At 53.3% G+C, this 21912-nt stretch overlaps 1 protein-coding gene across 1 annotated transcript; it reads left to right on the top strand.

Annotated features, from left to right (window-relative positions):
- The first annotated feature begins 101 nt into the window (after window positions 1–101).
- On the top strand, window positions 102–21811 carry TREH (trehalase). Its single transcript, XM_084807095.1, is given in 13 exon segments — window positions 102–289; window positions 7394–7510; window positions 8036–8181; window positions 9810–9897; window positions 9983–10083; window positions 10251–10273; window positions 10276–10339; window positions 10573–10689; window positions 15668–15790; window positions 15932–15981; window positions 16334–16534; window positions 16843–17060; window positions 21464–21811. Coding segments are annotated over 13 exon segments (1695 nt in total). The 5' UTR covers window positions 102–190.
- The last annotated feature ends 101 nt before the right edge of the window (window positions 21812–21912 follow it).

Below are 21912 nucleotides of genomic sequence, written 5' to 3'. Positions count from 1 at the left end.
TCCTCTGCGCCAAAGTCAACTGCTGGCACTTGGGCTTTGTGGCACTCGCCACGCCTCCACAGCCTATTAATGGTTTGGAGTCAAGTGCCGACTTGGCTGTGTGGACTTTGCATGGGCAAAGCCTGCATACGTCCATAGTAGTGACTCCCTAGAGCAGGCGTTGTGCTGCCGCTACATCTCTCCTCCCAGGATGGCTGCCCTAGTCCAGCGCATGCTTCTGGCCCTCTGTGTAGCTATGCCTGGGCAGCCAGCGGTGGCAGGCAGCCTCCCTCCACCCTGTGACAGGTGAGTGAGGGGCGGGGGCTACTGAGAAGCCGGGGGCTACTGAGAAGCCGGGGGTGAGGCCTGGCCAGGCTGTATGATGGACCACCCTGTCACTGACCTGGGATGATGACGTGCAAGGGAGCCAGCATGGTGGGGTGGCTACTGTTGGACTAGGATTTGGGGCAACCCAGGATCAGGTCCTTGCTGAGCCATGATGGTCACCAGGTGACCTTGGGCTGGCCAGTCCCTCTCCACCTTCCTAACGGGCTTCTTTTTTAGGATAAAATGGGCTGGTGGAGAGAAATGTGCTCCACCCGGCACTCCTTCGGAGGAAGGGCAGCATAAAGCTTAAGGAATAAATCGGGTTACCTTGGAGATACGACAAGATGCACGTGCCAGGGAAGAGAGAAGGGACATGTTCCTGGAGGTCTCGTGGTCTGAGTCTGTCTGTGTTTAACCTTCGTTACTAATCTAGTGGAAGAAGCCGCAGCACTGGGCATCTCCGTCTGCTTTCCGCACTCCTTGCTTCCTCAGCTTGGGAGACTGATCAACAAAGATGATCAGAGGACTGGAAACAAAGCCCTATGAGGAGAGACTGAAAGAACTGGGCATGTTTAGCATTGAGAAGAGCAGACTGAGGGGAGATAGGATAGCGCTGTTCAAGTACTTGAAAGGTTGTCACAGAGAGGAAGGCCAGGATCTCTTGTTGATCATCCCAGAGTGAAGGACACGGAATAATGGGCTCGAGTTACAGGAAGCCAGATTCTGGCTGGAAATCAGGAGAAACGTCCTGACTGTTGGAGCAATACGACAATGGAGCCAATTCCCTAGGGAGGCGGTGGGCTCTCCCACACTGCAGGCCTTCAAGACGAGGCTGGACAGCCGTCTGTCAGGGATGCTCTGACTTGGATTCCTGCATTGAGCAGGGGGTTGGACTCGATGGCCTTGTAGGCCCCTTCCAACCCTACTATTCTATGATTCTATGACTCCTGCTCTGCTCCTCACAAATCGGTACAGAACAGCCAGACCCGACTGGGGGGGGGGGGGGCAGGCCCTCTGCCGTTGGCTGAACCTGGCCCATGCCCTGGTCATCTCTTGCCTGGGGCAGTGCAATCTTCTGTCTGGTTTTCTGTTTCGCCCTCTCTCCCTTGCTGCCCCATCTGCCTGGAGCTGCCTCCCAGGACACTTGTGTGAATCCCGTCTCCCACCCATTCCTCCTGAAGAGCCAGCTTTTCCAGGGAGCCCCTGGCTCCCAGGCCCAGCTGCCACTCACCCTCTTGGCCTCTACCTCACGTCCTCTTTCCCTTGGCAAATTTTAGATTGTAAAGCTCCTTGGGCAGGGACCTGTCCTCTGGTATTCTGGGAAGCCCCATGCGCGCAGATGGTCTAATCATGATAAAAATTAAGATGTAGTGGGGCGCAGCAGCTCTGCCCACGTTGGCATCTGTGCTGCTCTGGTTGCTGCTGCTGCATGCCTCTTTCCAAGCTGTATGTCTCCCCCTCCCATTGCAGAATATGTGTGCGTGTCTGGGATGGGCGTGGGGGGGTGTGTGGCTTTGGGAGATGCTACAGCACTATGGAAAGTGTGTGGGATGAAGCCTGGTTTGGAGTGTGGGGGGTGTCTGCTTCTTTATAGGCTGCTTTGCTTTCCAAAAGGGCTGCGCATGTTGTGTGAAAAGTTCCCATCATCAGGAATTGAAGCTGATGGGGATGGGCCTGTTTGGGAGCTGCCATTCCAGCTGATGACTCCCCCATGTGCTCTGTCCATGTGAGTTTAGGACCGCCAGAAGCCAGCCAGGTGGGGCGCTGCATGCAGGGCTTCCATGCTGCCAAGCTCTGTGTGTGGTAATGGGATTTGCCCCAGCCTTGGCCAGTAAAGTGAATGACCTCCCTGTCTGCAGGCAGAGCAGAATTCAAAGATGCTGGCCCGGCCGGAGTTCGTGATTTGAACCCAGCTGTTGCCCTCATAGAATCATAGAAAAATAGGGTAGGAAGGGGCCTACAAGGCCATCGAGTCCAACCCCCTGCTCAATGCAGGAATCCAAGTCAGAGCATCCCTGACAGATGGCTATCCAGCCTTGTCTTGAACGCCTCCAGTGTGGGAGAGCCCACCCCCTCCCTAGGTCATGGGTTCCATGGTATTGCTCTAACAGTCAAGAAGTTTCTCCTGATGTTCAGCCGGAACCTGGCTTCCTGTCACTTGAGCCCATGATTCCGTGTCCTGCATACTGGGATGATCGAGAAGAGATCCTGGCCTTCCTAACTGGGACAACCTTTCAAGTCCTTGAAGAGTGCTATCGTATCTCCCCTCAGTTTTCTCTTCTCAAGGCTAAACGTGCCCAGTTCTTTCAGTCTCTCTTCATAGGCCTTGGTTTCCAGTCCCCTGATCATCTTTGTTGCCCTGCTCTGAACCCTCTCCAGTTTGTCTGCATCCTTCTTAAAGTGTGGTGCCCAGAACTGGACACAGTACTCCAGATGAGGCCTAACCAGTGCTGAGTAGAGGGGAACTAGTACTTCCCGGGATTTGGAAGCTATACTTCTATGAATGCAGCCCAAAATGGCATTTGCCTTTTTTGCAGCCACATCACATGGTTGGCTCATATTCAGCTTGTGATTGACCACAATTCCAAGATCCTTCTCGCTTGTAGTGTTGTTGAGCCACATATCCCCCATCTTGTAACTGTGCTTTGGTTTCTTTTTCCTAGGTGCAAAACTTGGCATTGATCCCTATTAAATGTCATTCTGTTGTTTTCTGCCCAGTGCTCCAGTCTATCCAGATCACTTTGAATTTTGTTTCTGTCTTCCAAGGTATTAGCTATCCCGCCCAATTTTATGTCATCTGCAAATTTGATCAGCATCTCCTACACCACCTCCTCCTCCAAGTCATTAATAAAAATGTGGAAGAGCACTGGGCCCAGGACTGAGCCCTGCGGTACCCCGCTCGTTCCCTCTCCCCAGTTTGAGAAGGTCCCATTGAGAAGCACTCTTTGAGTCCAGTTCTGTAGCCAACTGTGGATCCACCGGATCGTTGTTTCATCTAGCCCACTTTGAGCTAGTTTGCTCATCAGGATATCATGGGGCATTTTGTCGAAAGCTTTGCTGAAGTCGAGGTATATGATGTCTACAGCATTCCCACGGTCCACAAGGGAGGTGACTTGATCAAAAAATGAGATCAGATTTGTCTGGCAGGACTTGTTTTTGACAAATCCATGTTGGCTTTGAGTCATCACTGCATTGTTGTCAAGGTGCTTCCAGATGGATTGCTTTATCATCTGCTCTAGAATTTTCCCTGGGATTGATGTCAGACTGACTGGTCTGTAGTTCCCAGGTTCCTCCTTTTTACCCTTTTTGAAGAGAGGGGCAACGTTAGCCCTCCTCTAGTCATCTGGCACTTCCCCCGTCTTCCACGATTTCTCAACAAGAATAGACAGCGGTTCTGAGAGCTCTTCTGCCAGTTCCTTTATTACTCTAGGATGCAGTTCATCTGGCCCTGGAGATTTGAACTCATTCAAAATCATTAGGTGTTCCTTGACCATATGCCTGTCGATCTCAAGCTGCAATCCTGCCCCTTCAGCCTGCACTTCGCCTTTGCCAGGGGGGTCATAGACCCTCTTTTGGGAGAAAACTGAGCCAAAGTAGGAATTGCGCACCTCTGCCTTTTCTTTGTCATCTGCTATCGTTTTGCCATCCTTATTTAATAGCTGAACCACCATTTCTTTCCTCTGCCTTTTACTATGCACGTAGCTGAAGAAAGACTTTTTGTTGTTTTTAGCATCCCTCGCGAACCTCAGCTCGTTCTCAGCTTCAGCCTTCCTGACGCCATCCCTGCAATTCTGTGCTACCTGCCTGTACTCTTCCTTTGTTACTTGGCCTTCTTTCCACTTCCTATATGTGTCCTTTTTTGTTTTCAGGTCATCCCTAAGCTTTTTATGAAGCCACATTGGCTTCTTCTGTTGTCTTCCATCTTTTCTTCTTGTTGGAATTGTTTGTCATTGTGCCGTGAGAATTTCCTTTTTTAGAAGCTCCCACCCATCTTGGACTCCTTTTCTCGTTAGCATCGCTTGCCATGGGACCTTACTGATCATTGTTCAGAGTTTATTAAAATCAGCTTTCCTAAAATCCAGGGTACGCGTTTGGCTTCACTTGGCTTTTGCTTCCCTTAGAACAAAAACTCAAGTACAACATGGTCGCTTTCCCCAAGAGGTCCTGTAACTGCTACTTTATCCACTAAGTCATCTCTGTTGGTTAGGATCAAGTCAAGGATAGCCGATCCTCTAGTTCCTTCCTCTACTTTCTGTACGATGGAAGTTATCCACCACACAAGTCAGGAATTTCCTGGAGGGGCCATGTTTTGCAGAATTTCTCTCCCAACAAAGATCGGGGAAATTGAAGTCCCCCATTACTACTGCATCATGCTTCCTTAAAACATTGGCTATTTGCTTTTCAAAAGTTTCATCCTTGTCTTCTCCTTCATTGGGTGGCCGGTAGTAGACTCCAACCACCAGGTTCCTTTTATTCTTTGCTCCATTAATTTTGATCCAGATGCTCTCGATGGGGCTACCAAGCTCATCCTCCTGTATTTCTGTGCAGACATATGTATTTTTCACATACAGTGCAACCCCACCTCCCTTTCTGTTCCTCCTGTTCTTTTTGAACAAGTTACACCGTTCAATTGCTCTATTCCAGTCATGAGAGTCATCCCACCAAGTCTCAGTTATACCTATCAAGTCATAATTTCCCTCCTGTATTAAGAGTTCAAGTTCGTTCTGTTTGTTTCCCATGGTCTGGGCATTAGTATATAGACATCGAAGACCATGTGCTTCATAGTCTGGCTTTCTTCCTACATGTGTCTGAAGACTATTATTGGGCGCTATCAGAGCTGTTCTCTCCGTTGCAGTGCATGTGCCTACGTCCATTGTTACCCCCAACTTTACATCTTTCCCCGTAGGATTCAGTTTAAAGGCCTCCTGATGAAGTTCTTCATGCTGTGGCCAAACACATTCTTCCCATCCTTTGTGAGGTGCAACCCGTCCCTTGCCAACAGCCCATCTTCCAGGAAGTATAGCCCGTGGTCCCAGAATCCAAATCTCTCTCGTCGGCACCACCTTCGTAGCCAGTCATTCACTGGAGTATTTTTCTTTCCTCTTCTATCCCTCTCTTTTGACTACTGGAAGGATGGATGAGAAAACTATCTGGGCCCCAAAGTTCTTGAGTTTCCTTCCCAAAGCTTCAAAGTCTGATGTGATTTCTTTGTAGCTCTGCTTGGCGGTATCATTTGTTCCCACATGGATGAGAAGAAAGGGATACCTGTCAGTGGGCTTTATGAGTGCAGGCAACCTTTCAGTCACATCTCTCATCTGTCCTCCTGGGAGACAACATACCTGGTGAGTCCACGGGTCTTCGCGACATACTTGGGTCTCGATCCCACGCAGCAAGGAGTCTCCCAATACTACCACTCTTCTTGTTGTTGTAGGCCTGGGTTTCATCGCCTCTGTTTGACTGACCTTCGGCCTCTTGCTCGCTCTCATGCAGGTTCCCCTGTGATTCTTCCTGTGCAGGCTGTCCTCCAGTCTCATCCACAAGTACCTGGAACCGGTTCCACAGCTCCTCTGCTTCCACTGGTGCAGAGTGGCATCTAGTTCTTCTCCTGTCACCCTTTTCCAAGGAGTATCCTCTCCCGCATTTTTCCTCACCTCAGCAGTTTCCTCTTCTGCCTCAGCTTGCTGTTGCTCTTCTAACTCCTGTACTTCGCTTTGCTGCTGTAGTTCCACCGTTCTGTCCAAGAACTCGTCATCTTCTCTTATTCCCTGGCGGGTCGACACTCGCCGCTCCAACCCTCTTACTTTTTCTTCCAGCAGCGTGATCAACTTGCACTTGTTGCAGGTGTAGGCCATGTTGTTCTCAGGCAAGAAAACAAACATTGCACACACCTTGCAGGTCACCACCACTGGAGAGTCTTGTCCTTCCATAGCCTCTTTTCCCTTTTTGCGTCTAGCTTTGTGATTGTTCTAGACTAGCCTGTGCCTGCTCCTCTACTCAGTAGAGGTTAAAAGCAGAGTCCCACTGGTGTGGAAGTGTGTGTTACAAGACAAATACATGGGGAAAAAAACTTTATTAAAAAAAGAAAAAAAATGTAAGGGGCCTCCCCCTTGACCTCCCCTGCCAACCTCCCCTGGCCAACTCCTGTTTGCTCCCCCTGCTCGCTCGCTCTGTTTGCTCGCTCTCTGGGAGCTTGCCTGCTTCTGTAGTCCCTGGACCAGCTGGAGCAGCTTGCTCAGCTGGGAGGCGGGAAACCTCCAGCAGATATGATACTGGGGAACAACTGGCATTTGGCAACGTTGACTGCTGGGGCCCTGAACTGAGCAGGCAGGCGGTGTGATTGCTGCTGCCCCTTTGCACTGTGCAGGGCCAGCTCCAGGTTTCGAGGGGCCCTTGGTCCAGACCCCCTCCACAGGCCCCCTCCCTCAGGGGCTCCACCTTCTCACTGCCTCTGCCACCAGCTGCCGCTGCTGCTCCTCCCTCTCCTGGCTGCCACTGCTTGGCAGGCCCTGGTGTCCTCCTCCGCTCACCACCGCTGCCGCTGTCTGGGCCAGAGCAAGAGGCGGGTGACCAAGCAGGTTGGAATGCTGCAAAGGAGGAGCAACCGAGGGGGCTCTTGTTAGTGGGCCCCTGCTGGGGTGCGGGCTCTCGACAGGTGCCTGGCTCTGTGTACTCTGGCACTAGCCCTGACTGCTGTCTGAAGCTGGTCTGCAAAGACGCTGGTAGTGCTGTGGGCTTCATTTGTTTATGTTGTTAAATTTCTTAATCGCCCATCTGGCTGGTCACCAGAGCCAGACCAGAATGAAGCCCCCAACTATCAGGGGTGACCCTTTCCCTGTCCGCCACTATGCAGCGGGGTAGAAAGCCGTTGCTCAGAGGGGTCCTCATTTCCATGAGTATCAATTGGAGAACCAGGAATTAGGAAGTGGGGGACAGGATGTGCTCACTGAAAACAATTGGATTGGCAGAGCCTGGAAGGCAGCCTGGGGTGCCTGTTCTCGTGCCCCCCCTTCCCCCCCGGCACAGAAGGGCTGTTGCTGGTGCCAGCTGGCTGGCCCTAACCCTCCCGCACTTGCTCCTCCCCGACCAGATGTGCTGCACTGGGGCGCTCCTCAGACAGGTCCAGCAGGCCCAGCTCTTTGAAGATGGCAAGCGCTTTGTGGACAGGCCCCTGAAGGAGGCCCCTGAAGGAGGCACCAGGTAAATTGTGTGAGGCCTGGCAGCCCCACTCTTCCCTTCCTGTCGCATCCCTCAGGTGGAGGAGCTCCCGTGGCCCCGTTCTCCCAGGGCCAGTGCCCAGATGGCTTGCAGCAGGCCAGAATTTCCTGCTGTAGTCACAGCTTGAACTACCTGGCTAGGTAATGCTGGATTTAGAAATCCTGACACTCCTGTTGGTTGCAACACACTCACTTTTTGTGACACCTGAAAAGGCGAGCAGATGTGCCGAACGTGTGTTCAAGGGGAGGCAGGGGGCGCAGGTGGGAGGCCCCCACCCCCGGGCCTCTGCCCCCACCCCCGGGCCTCTGCCCCCACCCCCAGGAGCAGTAGCGTTGGCTGCTCCTTTGCACCATGCCCAAGGTGTCCCTGTGCCGGGGCCCTGAGCTGAGCCTCTTGCTGGAGAGCTCAACATAAGCAACGGCTGGGACTTGCTAGGCACCACCTCGTTGCTAGCCCAGCCCTGGCAGGACAGGGCCTGGCCTCTAGCCTGATGGCTGTCCCCTTGTTCCCAGAGGTGGTTCTGGAGCAATTTCGGCAGCTGGTGAAAGCAACACCTGGCAGAGCCTTGTTAAAGCAGCAACTGGCAGAGTTTGCGGAGGCTCACTTCTTTCCCCCAGGGCAGGAGCTTGAGACTTGGGAGCCTCCAGATTGGATCAACGGGTACAGTTTGCCTCCGAGCTGCATTGCTCAGCCCTGACCTCAGCCCCCCCCCCCCCCGGCACGGCTGCAGGATCCGTTGTGCTCCTATTCTGTGCTCTCCAGGGCTGTGAGATGCTGAGATCAGGGGTGTTGAACCTCTTTCAGCCCAAGGGCCAAATCCAATTTCAGAGAAGCTCTTGGGGGCTGCATGCCAGTGGTGGGAGGGGCATGAAGGCAAAAGGTGCAAGGGAAAAACACCCACACGTTTGAGCCTAAAGCTTGCTTGCTTGCTTGCTTGATATTTTAACATGCGGGGGGGGGGGGGACATAAAAGCCAGGAAACCACCAAATAATAGGGGGTTGGGGGAAAAAGGGTGGACACAGGGAAAGGGGACGTGGCCATCTGGGAAACCCTGGGGCCTGGCTGTGGCCCAGGGGCCTGAGGTTCCACAGCCCTAGCTCAGGGGAGTGCAGGGCCGTGCCCTCTACCTGAGACTGCCTTCGAGCATGGTTCAGAAAGTACAATTCGTGCAAAACACAGGAGCACAATGAGGAACTGTGACGGGACCTGTGGAACATGCCCTGCCCGTTTTCCCGCAGGTCCACTGGCTCCTGGTCCCTTTCTGAGTACAGCAGAGTGCTGCTTTTACCTTGCGAAGCCCTGCACGCCTGGAGAGCTGCTTGCTACAGCCTGGGCCTGCCTGGAGAGCCAGGCTGGCCTTTGAGGCGCTGCACCTCCCGAGGTGGGCCATAAGAACCTGCGAATGGCCATGCTGGGCCAAGGGTCCATCCAGCCCAGCATCTGGCTTCCCGCAGTGGCCAAGCAGATTCCTCTGGAAGCCCACGAGCAGGATTCAAGTGCAGCAGCACCCTCCCGCCCATGCTCCCCAGAAGCTGCTGGACCTGGACTCACAGCCTCTGATACTGGAGGTAGCATAGCGGCCTCAGGACTGGCAGCCATCGATAGTCCCCTCCACCATGAAACCGACGAATCCCCTTTTCAAGCCACCCAAGTGGGTGGCTGTCACGACACACCGTGGGACCGAATTCTAGGAAGGACAAGTGGTGAGCCTTTCTCTGTGGGGGCACATGCTCTCTAGCTTCTGTTTTTTCCAGCAGTGTGCCTGGCACTGCCCTGGTTCTCCTTTTGCTACCAGAGGAAACCCTTCTCATTTGCTGAGGCCTTTTAAGGGTTTGTGGTTTCATGCTGGCATTTGATCATATTTTATTGATTTGCTGTATCTTGCTTTCTTATGACACTGTTTTTGAACTGTGACTTTGTTAATTTATTGCCAGCCCTGCTGAGAGCATTTACTGAAGAACAGCCAATAAATAATCCAAATAAACAATAAAGAACTGCTGCTGCTGCCTGCCAGAGAGAGCCAGGGGCGCCCTCAGCGTCACTGGCTGGCTCTTCCAGCCAGGCCTTCCAGGTTTCGGCAGTGGTCGTGTTTTTCCAAGAAGGAGTTGAGCCTGGTGAAACGCTTCCTTTTTGTGCGCTCCATTGCTTTCTCCTGGGAGGCACGGATCAGGGCCCTGGAGTGGCTGCACTGCAGCTCAGCTCAAGGGAGAAGGAGGGAGTGTGCTCTCGCTCCCTCACGCGCGCACCCCCCCTTCCTTGAGTGCCTCTTCTCTCCGCCCCTTTCTAGCCCTCCACTTCTTGGGAGGATTTTGGATGAGAAGCTGCAGTCCTGGGTGCGGGAGCTGAATTCCATGTGGAAGCAGCTGGGCAGGCAGGTAATTCCCAAGGGCTGCCAGGGGGGGGGGTGTGTGGGGGTCTGGCTGTGCCCCCAGCAGAGGCCGCCACCTCTTTGCCTTTCAGGTGAAACCAGAAGTCCAAACCAGCCCGGAACGATATTCCCTGATCTATGTGCCAAACCCCTTGGTGGTGCCTGGCGGGCGATTCACCAAATATTACTACTGGTGAGAAGCTGGCAGAGCTGCGGGGGTGGGCAGCCGAAGGCTGTGGCACGCCAGCAGCTTCTTCCAGCATTTCAACTGATGCTGCCCCTCTCTAGCGCCCCCCCCCCACAACACACGTGGCCCCCGAGAGGATGGGGAGTGCTCAGGCTGGGCCCTTTTCTCCACAGGGATTCCTCCTGGGTCATCAAAGGCTGCTCTCTGGTATGGCAGCCACAGCGAAGGGCACGATCGAGAACTTGCTCTGCCTTGTGGGCAAGTGAAAGTCGCCTGAGAGAGGGGGGGTGTGTGTGTGTGAGAGGGGGCTCTTCCTTCTGCCGTGACCAGGCTCCAAGGGTGGTGAAGGGGGAAGGCCCGTCAGCAGTGTCTGGACTTGTCCAGGGGAGGGGGGTTCATCCTAGCCCCCAGGCCAGGCAGTTATGACCAGGCGGGGGGATCATCGGTACCAAGGGCCATGCGCTCACCTGCTCCAGTGTTTCTCCTTGATGACAGATTTGGGTACATCTCAAACGGGGGCCGTGTCTATTATGAACGCTGGAGCCAACCGCCTTTCCTCACCCTGATGGTGGAGAGTTACTTGAAACACACAAACAATTCGGAATTCCTTAGGTAAGCTCCCCAATTCTCCCCTCTCCCAGTGCAAACAAGGAAGCACGCCCAAACCCTTGATGACCAAGGCCTTTTGGGGTCAGTGAGTGCATCTGGAACACTGCGAGTGCATTGCGGGTTGTGATGTCGCCCTCCCTCGGGTCCATCTGTCTCTGCTATGGGATAGTCCTCACTGCCCCACACGCTTCGGCCCCTAAATTCACCAGGTAAAAGAGTGACACCCAATGTGCCTCCTTTGCCCAACCAGGAGAGGCACCCAAGAAATAGGAACACTCTTGGTAGCGCAGAAAGATGAACATGACATGGGGTTTTATAGTTAAAAACAAATTAATGTTTATTTAGTACAAGATTTGTCATAACTTGTAATCACTCTGTTCCCAGTCTTATCCTAGCTGCTCTACCCCTCCCAACTCCTAGTCCCACAGCCCCACTGCCTAGATGAGTGTCAGGGTGGACACTGAGCCCATAGAATCCCAGAGTAGTTGTGATTCTGAGGTGGAGCAGCCGCTCCTGGGAGAGGAGCGCGCTCCTCCTTCCCAGGGCCAACAGCTGGCAGAGATTCCTCCCACCGGCATTCCTGACATAGATAGCGGTCCCGGGAGTGAGAGAGCACGGGAAGAAGACTTGCTGGATGCGCGACGCCGACACAGGGAGTGGCGCCAAATGGAGGGCACGGAAAGGAGGCGTAGTGCCTGGTTGGCGTGCAAGCAACGGTTGTGCCCAGAGGATACAAGGGAAAAGGGGAGGGACTCTCCCTAGCCCATAAGTTCAGGGTCTGCCAGTGATTCTCCTTCAAACGGGGACCAACTGTTCCAACTTAGGGCATAGGTACTCTGCTGCTCATAGCTAGTTGCTAACAGTAGAGTTGTTAAGTTGTAAAAAAGGAATACAGCTTTGAAAAGAATCCCTTTGTCTGTGTCTGGACTTGGCTACTGGATTAGACTGAGAGAGGCCACCAAGGAGCCCTTGACAATGAGGCTTCATCAAACTCTAAGGCCCTGTCTCCCCTCTCTCCAAACCCTAAGGCCCGATCCGCATCTCCTCTCTCCAAACCCTCTCTCCATCCCTATCTAACCCACTCACTGTCTGCTCCTGCCTTTTATAGACTCCGGCTACACACACACACACACACACACATCCCTTCATGGATCACTGCCTTGTTGTGGCAAAGGGGCTTGCGTAACTCAGTGAAGCCATAAGCAATGCCGTGCAGGGCCACCCAAGACGGACAGGTCATGGCAGAGAGTTCTGACAAAATGTGGTCCACTGGAGAAGGAAATGGCAACCCACTCCAGTATTCTTGCCAAGAAAACCCCATGGAACGTATCACAAGGCTAAAAGATATGACGCTGGAAGATGAGCCCCTCAGGTCGGAAGGTGTCCAATATGCTACTGGGGAAGAGCAGAGGGTATTTCCAAGTAGCGCCAGAAAGAGTGAAGCGGCTGGGCCAAAGCCAAAAGGACACTCAGCTGTGGATGTGTCTGGTGGTGAAAAGAAAATCCGATGCTGTAAAGAACAATATTGTTTAGGAACCTGGAATGTCAGATCAATGAATCAAGGTAAGCTGGAGGTGGTCAAACAGGAGATGGCAAGATTGAACATCGACATCTTGGGAATCAGCGAACTAAAATGGACAGGCATGGGCGAATTTAATTCAGGTGACCATCATATCTACTATTGTGGGCAAGAATCCCTTAGAAGAAATGGAGTAGCACTCATAGTCAACAAAAGGGTGGGAAAAGCAGTACTGGGGTACAATCTCAAAAATGACAGAATGATCTCAGTACGAATCCAAGGCAAACCATTCAACATCACAGTAATTCAAGTCTATGCCCCAACCACTGAGGCCGAAGAAGCTGAGGTTGATCGGTTCTATGAAGACCTACAACACCTTCTAGAACTAACACCAAAAAAAGATGTCCTCTTCATCATAGGGGATTGGAATGCTAAAGTAGGAAGTCAAGAAATCACCGGGATAACAGGCAGGCATGGCCTTGGTGTACAAAATGAAGCAGGACAAAAGCTAATAGAGTTTTGCCAAGAGAACATGCTGATCATAGCAAACACTCTTTTCCAACAGCACAAGAGGCGACTCTACACATGGACGTCACCAGATGGTCAATATCGAAATCAGATTGATTATGTCCTTTGCAACCAAAGATGGAGAAGCTCCATACAGTCAGTAAAAACAAGACCTGGAGCTGATTGTGGCTCAGATCATGAGCTGCTTCTTGCAAAATTTCGGCTTAAATTGAAGAACGTCGGGAAAACCACTAAACCGTTCAGGTATGACCTAAATCATATCCCTGATGAATATACAGTGGAGGTGAGGAATAGATTTCAGGGATTAGACCTGATAGACAGAGTGCCTGAGGAACTATGGACGGAGGTCCGTAACATTGTTCAGGAGGCAGCAACGAAATCCATCCCAAAGAAAAAGAAATGCAAGAAAGCAAAGTGGCTGTCTGATGAGGCTTTACAAGTAGCTCACGAAAGAAGGGAAGCGAAAAGCAAGGGAGAAAGGGGAAGATATACCCAAATGAATGCAGAGTTCCAGAGAATAGCAAGGAGAGACAAGAAGGCCTTCTTAAATGAACAATGCAAAGAAATCGAGGAAAACAACAGAATGGGAAAGACTAGAGATCTCTTCAAGAAAATTGGAGATCTCAAAGGAACGTTTTGTGCAAAGACGGGCATGATAAAGGACAAAGAAGGCAGGGACCTAACAGAAGCAGATGAGATTAAGAAGAGGTGGCAAGAATACACAGAAGAACTATACAGGAAAGATCGGAATGTCCCGGATAGCCATGATAGTGCGGTCACTGAACTTGAGCCGGACATCCTCGAGAGTGAAGTCAAGTGGGCCTTAGGAAGCATTAGTAACAACAAAGCTAGTGGAGATGACAGTATTCCAGCCGAGCTATTTAAAATCCTAAAAGATGATGCTGTTAAAGTGCTGCATTCAATATGCCAACAAATCTGGAACACTCAACAGTGGCCACGAGACTGGAAAAGGTCAGTTTACATTCCAATTCCAAAGAAGGGCAACGCCAAAGAGTGTTCAAACTACTGCACAATTGCGCTCATTTCACATGCCAGCAAGGTGATGCTCAAAATCCTACAAGCTAGGCTTCAGCAGTATGCGAACCGAGAACTACCGGAAGTACAAGCTGGGTTTCGAAGAGGCAGAGGAACTAGAGATCAAATTGCCAACATTCGCTGCATCATGGAGAAAGCAAGAGAATTCCAGAAAAACGTCTATTTCTGCTTCATTGACTACGCTAAAGCCTTTGATTGTGTGGATCACAACAAACTGTGGCAAATTCTTAAAGTGATGGGAGTACCAGACCACCTTACCTGTCTCCTGAGAAACCTGTATGAGGGTCAAGAAGCAACAGTAAGAACCAGACATGGAACAACCGATTGGTTCAAAATTGGGAGAGGAGTACGACAAGGCTGCATATTGTCACCCTGCTTATTTAACTTATATGCAGAGTACATCATGAGAAATGCCGGGTTGGATGAATCAGAGGTCGGAATTAAGATTGCTGGGAGAATTATCAATAACCTCCGATATGCAGACGATACCACCCTAATGGCAGAAAGCGAAGAGGATCTCAAGAGCCTCTTGTTGAGGGTGAAAGAGGAGAGTGCAAAAGCTGGTTTGAAACTCAACATTAAAAAAACGAAGATCATGGCATCTGGCCCCATCACTTCCTGGCATATAGAAGGGGAAGAAATGGAAGCAGTGACAGATTTTACTTTCTTGGGCTCCAAGATCACCGCAGACGGTGACTGTAGCCATGCAATTAAAAGACGCTTGCTCCTTGGGAGGAAAGCTATGGCCAACCTAGACAGCATAGTAAGAAGCAGAGACATCACCTTGCCGACAAAGGTCCGTCTAATCAAAGCTATGGTTTTCCCAGTAGTAATGTATGGCTGTGAGAGCTGGACTATAAGGAAGGCTGAGCGCCGAAGAATTGATGCTTTCGAACTGTGGTGCTGGAGAAGACTCTTACGAGTCCCCTGGACTGCAAGGAGGTCAAATCAGTCCATCCTAAAGGAAATCAACCCTGAGTGCTCATTGGAAGGACAGATAATGAAGCTGAAGCTCCAATATTTTGGCCACCTAATGCGAAGAGAAAACTCCCTGGAAAAGACCCTGATGCTGGGAAAGACTGAAGGCAAAAGGAGAAGGGGACGGCAGAGGATGAGATGGCTAGATAGCATCACCGATGCAATGAATATGAACTTGAGCACGCTCCGGGAGAGAGCGCAGGACAGGAAGGCCTGGCATGCTATGGTCCATGGGGTCACGAAGAGTCGGACACGACTGAACGACTGAACAACAACAACAACACACACACACATACACACACACACGCCCTGCCCACCTTTCACTCACTCACTACCAAACAGTTAATCCTAACTTACCTCGGTTCTCTTTAACACAGCAAACACATATAAATATTAATATAAACTGCACATGGCAAGCATTGCGATTTTGTCACATGGGCACGCTCACAAAATGGTTGTCAAGGGGAGTGTGCCCGTTTGTAAAACGCCTGCCAGGGTGGGCATGGCCAATCATAAGCTGTTCCTTTCCCAGAAGGTGAACTAGTGAAACTACAGAAAAGGGACTTGTTCATGAGCAAGGCAGAACAGGGGGCTGAGCTCCGAAATGCCAGCCCAGCCCTTTGAACCCCGAAGAGGTGTCCACTGGCAGCGTGTTGGAGGCCCCAGGGCTACTGCAGTGTTTTTCCCTCTTTGGGGTGTGGGCTGGAGGGGGGTCTGCCTGTTGGAATAGCGATGGGGGCGGATTGTGAGGTGAGAGCAGCTGAAATGGATTCCCCCCCCCCACCGCGGTGCATCAGTGTGCCACCTGTGGTGGTGCTACGAACATACATGACTGGAGCACGTCCTGGCCACCGGTTGGTGCTGACCCCAGGTGCTATTTGTGGCTCCTACCTTTCCCAGGAAAAACATCTATCTACTCAAGGCCGAGTACCACTTTTGGCAAGACCAGAGGGCTGTCAATGTCTCTGTTGGAGGCAAGCATTACCATCTGAATTGCTACAGCGTCCAGGTGAGGGATCCCAGGTGAGGTGGGGATGGCGGACGGGAGGCCGGCGCTTTTCTCTGGGTTGATGGTGGCCCCAGCCCCCAAGGGCTAGGTCCTCACTGGCCCCCTGTTCTTCTGTCCCCCTGTTCTTCTCCCTGTGCTGGCTCCCGGCCACCCAGACCAGAGTCCTACATGAAGGATGTGGAAGTGGTAGCTGGCTTAGATGAAGGTAAGGATATCCCCGCCCCTGGCCTCTGCAGCCCTGGGGGCCATAGACACAGGTGGGCTCCTGCCTTGTGCAGGTGGCTTGTGGGGGACTAATCTCCAGGGGGGTGGTCCCAGTTCAGCCTCCAGGTTGAGCATCCTGCTGTCCTGCCAGCCTCACAGGTGTGCAGAGATTTCCCTTCATGCTGCATTGCATGGCCCTGTCAACCTGAGGCAGGCAGTACCAGAGCCACACTGAATCTGGGCTTTGAGGGATGCTGAAGGCAGCCAAGGGAAGTCGGGCTGATTCTGCCCCCCCCCCCCCGGCCGATCTTCTTTTTCCTTCCCTCCCCACTCCTGTTGTTTTTTTCACACAGAAGCCCAGCTGCTGCTCTAGGCAGAGCTGAAGAGTGCTGCAGAATCGGGCTGGGACTTCTCCTCTCGCTGGTTCCTGCCGGGGCCGCCCCCGCTGCAGGCCACGCTGCGGGACACCCGAGCCAGCGCTGCCATGCCGGTGGACTTGAACGCCATCCTCTGCAGAGTCGAGCAGCTGCTTGCCACCTTCTGCAGGCAGCTGGGTGAGGAATCTGGGCTAGGGCCTCCGGGGGGCGGCAGGGGCGGGGGCAGCCGCGGGAGCTCCGGCAGCACCCAGGCCCCCTGGCATCCAGGGCACAGCTAGCTGCTGCGGAAAGGCTCCCTCTCCTCCAGCGATGTGCCTGGTGATGCAGCCTTCTGTGGGCCCGGTCCTGATCGCTGCCACCCAGAGGGGTGGCCTGTGTGGGTCAGGGGAGGGCAGGTCAAGGCAGCCAGTGGAGAGTCCAGCGTGCGGGTTCATGCCTGCTGCAGAGCTGTATAACGTGCTGCTGCCACCGTCTCGTCCTCTCAGGAAGCGGAGGGAAAGCCCGCAGGTTCCAGGCAGCTCACGAGCAGCGGGTGGCGGCAGTCCAGGCGGTCCTGTGGGATGCCGAAGCTGGTGTCTGGCTCGACTACAACCTCCTACTCCAGAGGCGGAACAAGGCCTTCTACCCATCCAACTTAGCCCCTCTGTGGTCCGAGTGTGGTGTGGATCCAGCCTGTGCTGAGAAGGCCCTTCGCTACCTGGAGGTAAGTGGGTGACAGAGCAGGCCGGGAAGAAGCCGGGGCCCTTGTGCTGCTGGGGAGGAGGCTGCATTGGCACACGTCCTGGGCCACAGCATGGATGCTGGCCAGCTACGGGAGAGGAAGGCAGAAGAGGGCAAAGCGCAGGGGAGGATCGGACAGCAGCAGTGGAAGGGCCCCTCTGACCAGGACAGGCCCTGGGCCTAATCTACATGGCCAGTGTAGTGCAGAGTGAGAGCACACGGGTCGCTCGCAAGAGATGACGCTGTCACCAATCCACAGCCACCCCGCTGCTTCCCTCTGGAAATGGCGCATTTGTGCAAAGTAATTTGAATGTGTTGTTTTCCTTAAACGCAGCTCCCGCATGGTTCCACTGCAGGATGCTCCCCCCAAACCCTGGGCATGCCTACGGGAGCTGGTTGTGAGCTGGCAGAGAGAGTCAAGGGGTGGGACCACCCCTTCTCCCTTTTTCCCTATTCACAGTAGAGCACTTTTGGACACAGGCTTCCTTTCCCTACTACGCAGTAGCGCTGTTTTCTCATTGACAATACTGCAGTAGCCTGCTTTACCCATTCACAGTCTATAGCTGCACTGTTTTAACCATTCACAATACCGCAATAGTGCTCTTTTAACCATTCACAATATCGCAGTAGTGCTCTTTTAACCTTTCACAATATCCTAATGGTGGATGAGATGGGAGAAGTGTGGGGTAAACTACATGTGCTTAATTCAGCACCACCTTTAAACTTCCCTGAGCAGGGGAGTGTGGGTGGGGGGGGGGCTGGGGGGAGCTGCTCTCATTGGATGCGCAGCACCTACATGGTTGATGACATTCATTTCTACTTGCTGGACTCCACCCACCCATCCCTAAAGGATGGTGGTCTCAAGGGCTGTGTGTCCCATAAGAGCAGGTTTTTTAGGTAGTGTATACTGTGCTTTTCTTACTTCACGTGCCACTGACAGACCACAGCGATTTCAGGACAATCCAGATATAACCACAAAGTGCTTCAGGAACCATCACCTTGTGGATGCCCGCCAGGCTCTGTTCGGGCACGTGAAGTTCCTGGCAGCCAGAGGAAAGGTGCAACTCTGGGCAAAACCCTGCAAGAGCCGGCTGGAGGACTCAAGCGGAAGGGAGAGCAACAGCGGGCTGTGAAAATAATAATGGGGGGGGGTGTTCAAGTGGTCTGAAATGTGCCCACGAGACCGCGCCTTGCTTGGCTAGAGGAGGGAGGCCTCCCTCAGGGTTTATGAGGGGCAGCAGGCGGAGGAACACGTGCAAGAACGTCTGCCTGGGAAGGGCAACGGAAGGAGCGGCCTCAGGCGGCTGTAGGAGGCCCTTCTCGAGAGGGTTTCGTGAAAATATGGACAAGCCTTTGGTCAGGTGGGGGGGGGGGCCTTTAGGCAAGAAGCAGAAGCTTGTCTTGGCCTGGGGGGCACAACTCCAGCCCCTTCAGAGACCACTTCACATTTCTATTAACCCACTGGGGGAGGGGGACACCGCTACAGTAAAAGTAGGACAGCATTTTGGTCACAGTTTAAACCTAAGATTCCTTCTCAATTTCTAAAATCCATATTAATGAAATACCTTTACTGGGCCGACCAAAAGATCCCCCAAAATGGCCGAGCTTTTGAGATCTCCAGAACTCTTAATCAGGCACGATGTTACAAGAAGCAGGTTTGCGAGGTGCAGGGAAGAAAGGAGCCCTGACTTGATGGGGCATTCCCGCCGCCTGTGTGTTCAGAGCCCCAGGAGGGGGGAGGGGCCTGCTGACATTCAAGTTAGGCTCTGCAGGTCCTGTGATGGTTGGACCGGGAGCTGCCCCTACGGGTGCTGACAACAGGGACCCCCCCCGCCCTTCTGGAAATATGAAATCTAGCTGTCGCTCTGACGTGTTTCCATCCCTGTCTCCAGGGTATCGCAGAAAGAAACCAGGCAGTCTTTATATTCACCAAGCTGGAGATAACATTAGATGCTGTATTTGGTACAAAAAATTAAGTTGAAGCCAAATTGGGTAGCTTTGCCTAGTAGTCCCTTTTGCATTCTTGAGAAGTCTGTAACCCCTCCAGGCAGACTTCCCCTGAACTCCCGTCTCGGTGCCTGCACCCACCTGCCTCACCCGCTTCATTCCATCTCCAGCTCAGTCTCCAGGGTCCACCTCTGTCCGCCACGCCCCCTCGGCCTCTTCTTCCACTCCGGGTAGTCTGGGGGGCAGCAGCCCCCCCCACACCACTGGAGAGCTGTGGAAACTGTCCCCCAAAGGAGAGAAGGCCCAGGACCCCCGCTGCCTGAAGCAAAGGAGAGGGCACTCCCGCCCTCCCCCGGCAATTTGTCCATGTGATAGGTTTTTACCCTATCTTTTAGGAAAACTCCTCACAAGGCAGCTTACAAAAGCATAAAAAAGTAAAATCACAAGGTCTCAGTAACAATAAAACAAAATATAAGAAAAATAAAACAGCACAGCTATAAAACCTCTCTTTAAGTGAGTTAGAATATCCAGATTAAAATCCCACATTCTGAAGCTTTCTGGGCTGGCAGCTGAACCAGGCTTCAATACTAGGGATGGGCCCGATAAGGCCCAGTGCCCGAGAGCAGTCAGGCCAGCTCGGGGGGTGCAGGGAATGGCAATGTGGCAAGCCCCCCCCCGCTCGCTCACTAGCCATCCAAACATCGTGTGCGTCGCAGGAGCGGCACAGTGCAGGGGCTCGCGGGGCGGGGCGGGGCTCCAGGCTGGCTCTGCTCGCCCAGGGAGCAGCCTTTCCCACAGCCCTGGAAGCAGGTTGCTCACTGCGCCAGCCCAGCAAGCCTCAAGCTGATGGGGCTGGCAGAGGCGCCACGGGTGGCTGTGACGACACTGGAAAGCGGGGCCAGGCCAGACCGCACACACCGCTCGGCAAGCCACCTGCTCCCATGGTGGCCAGCCAGGTGCCCACTAGGAAGGCCGCAAGCAGGACACGCGAGCCCAGCAGCAGCCTCCTACTCCCCAGCAGCCCAGGTTCGGATCCCTCCTGCCCCTGATCCTGGAGGCAAGGTACAGCCATCCTGACTAGTGGCCACTGCTGGCCTCCACTTCCACGAATGTGCCTAATCGGCATTTGGAGCCACCGCTTTATTTATTGCGTTTCTCTGCCGCCCAAGAGCCGGTGCTGGCGGCCAAGGGGAGTTGCTCTGTCCCCTTCGTCATTTGGGTCGCCCTCTTCTGTAGCAGGAGTAGCACATGGGGGTTGTTTCTGCTGGCAGCCCACCTCAACAGGGCCTGGAGAGGCCACGACCAGGGGCTGACTTTAGCCCTCCGCTTTAGCGTGCCCCCAGCATTTGGGAGCTGGGGTCACCCCTCTCAATGGCAGGGGGTTGTCCCAGGCGGGCCACTCCAAGGCATGCTCTCTTGCTAACCACCCCGGCCCCCGGGTCCCCTTCCCTCTTGCTTTCCTGCCATCCTGCCTCTGCATCCCTAAAGGTGCAGGACTGGCCACTGCCTCAACGCCAGCGGGTGTCAGGCACTAAACTGGGTCCTGGCTCTTTGCCAAAGCAGGTGCAGGACTGTATACAATAGCAAAGTCAGTGTAGCAGGCAAATGGTTGAGCGCAGTTTTACCGGGCACATATGGGGTTTTCCAGGGAGAGGTCCGAGGTGCAGCCAATGTCAAAAGCCAGGCGATTAATCATATATTTGATTATTAGTATTGTCGTGTCTTCCTGTGCCTGTTTTGTGCATTCCCTTCTCTTCCTTTTGGTTTTATTTTGCGATTTTATTAGAATGTATGCCTTTGTGGCAGGGACCTGCTGTTTTAGTCTTACATACAGTGCCATGTGCACTGATGGTGCTATATAAATAAATAATAAGTAGAATCACAGGCAGAAAGCAGAGTCAGGTAGAAGTCCAGGGGTCAGGAGCACAGTGGTCCAAACACATGGCAAGGTCAGGGAGAAAACAGGATACAGAGATGAGGAGGCAAAACAGCATGTTGTTTCCTGCAGCTCTCAAGTTACAAGTGAGAGCTGATCTAGCCAGAGCTACCAGAGCCCCACCCAGGGCTCAGCTGCATCATGTTAGAGGCTTGTGTCAAATGTCCTCCTCAGGAGAAGAGCCCTACTCATGAGCAGTCCTCCTCAGTAAGTGAGCACTCCCTTGCTGGGCCACTGTCCTATCGTGGATCCTGAGGTGCTGGCGTTCTCGGGGCCAGGTGGTGGCCCAGCACCCTCTGCCTCAGAAGCTGAGCTCTCTGCCTCTCCAGGAGGCAGCTCTGAAGGCATCACCCCTGAGGGTCCTGGATGGTCCTACATAATGCCAGGGTCTTCTAAGGGGCCAACTGGCTCTGGAGGCTCTGGCTCCTCCTCCGAAGGAGGTTCCAGTGGCGGCATGGCACCTGGGAGCATGACTATGGGTATGTGCATGTGTGTGCCCACAGGGGAGTTCAGCGCTGGCATACACCAATGGGCTGCCCACATCCTTGGCTCGCACGGGCCAACAGTGGGATCTGCCCAACGCTTGGGCCCTCCTCCAGCGCATGGTCATTACAGGTAAGGACTTGTCTCCAGGTGGCATGATTGTGCTCCCTACTCCCAGTCCTCCTTTGCCTGAGGGAGGGGTGCTAAAGGGTGGGATGTCTGAGGGCGAACAGATTCCCCAAGTCTCCCTGGCGCATCAAGGCAACTGGATCACATCCACATCCAGTCTCACCCCCCTTGCGCAGCTGGGTGCCCCCTTCCTGCCACTCCTCCCTTGTCTGGAGCAGGCCAGCTGCAGCTCTGCCTGAGCCCTGTGGGTTGTGCCGGCTAGGGCTGGATCCATCCCTGCTCACCAGGTGACAGCACTGTCTGCCTGCCAAGTCTGGCCAAATCTTCCATGCCCCGAGCA

Source organism: Heloderma suspectum, chromosome 6 (assembly GCF_057233095.1).
Source record: "Heloderma suspectum isolate Gila_16-S chromosome 6, 16-S_ref, whole genome shotgun sequence".
In the NCBI taxonomy this organism is placed as follows: Eukaryota; Metazoa; Chordata; class Lepidosauria; order Squamata; family Helodermatidae; genus Heloderma; species Heloderma suspectum.
Note: the sequence above shows the minus strand (reverse complement) of the source record. Positions and strands in the feature narration are given on the sequence as shown.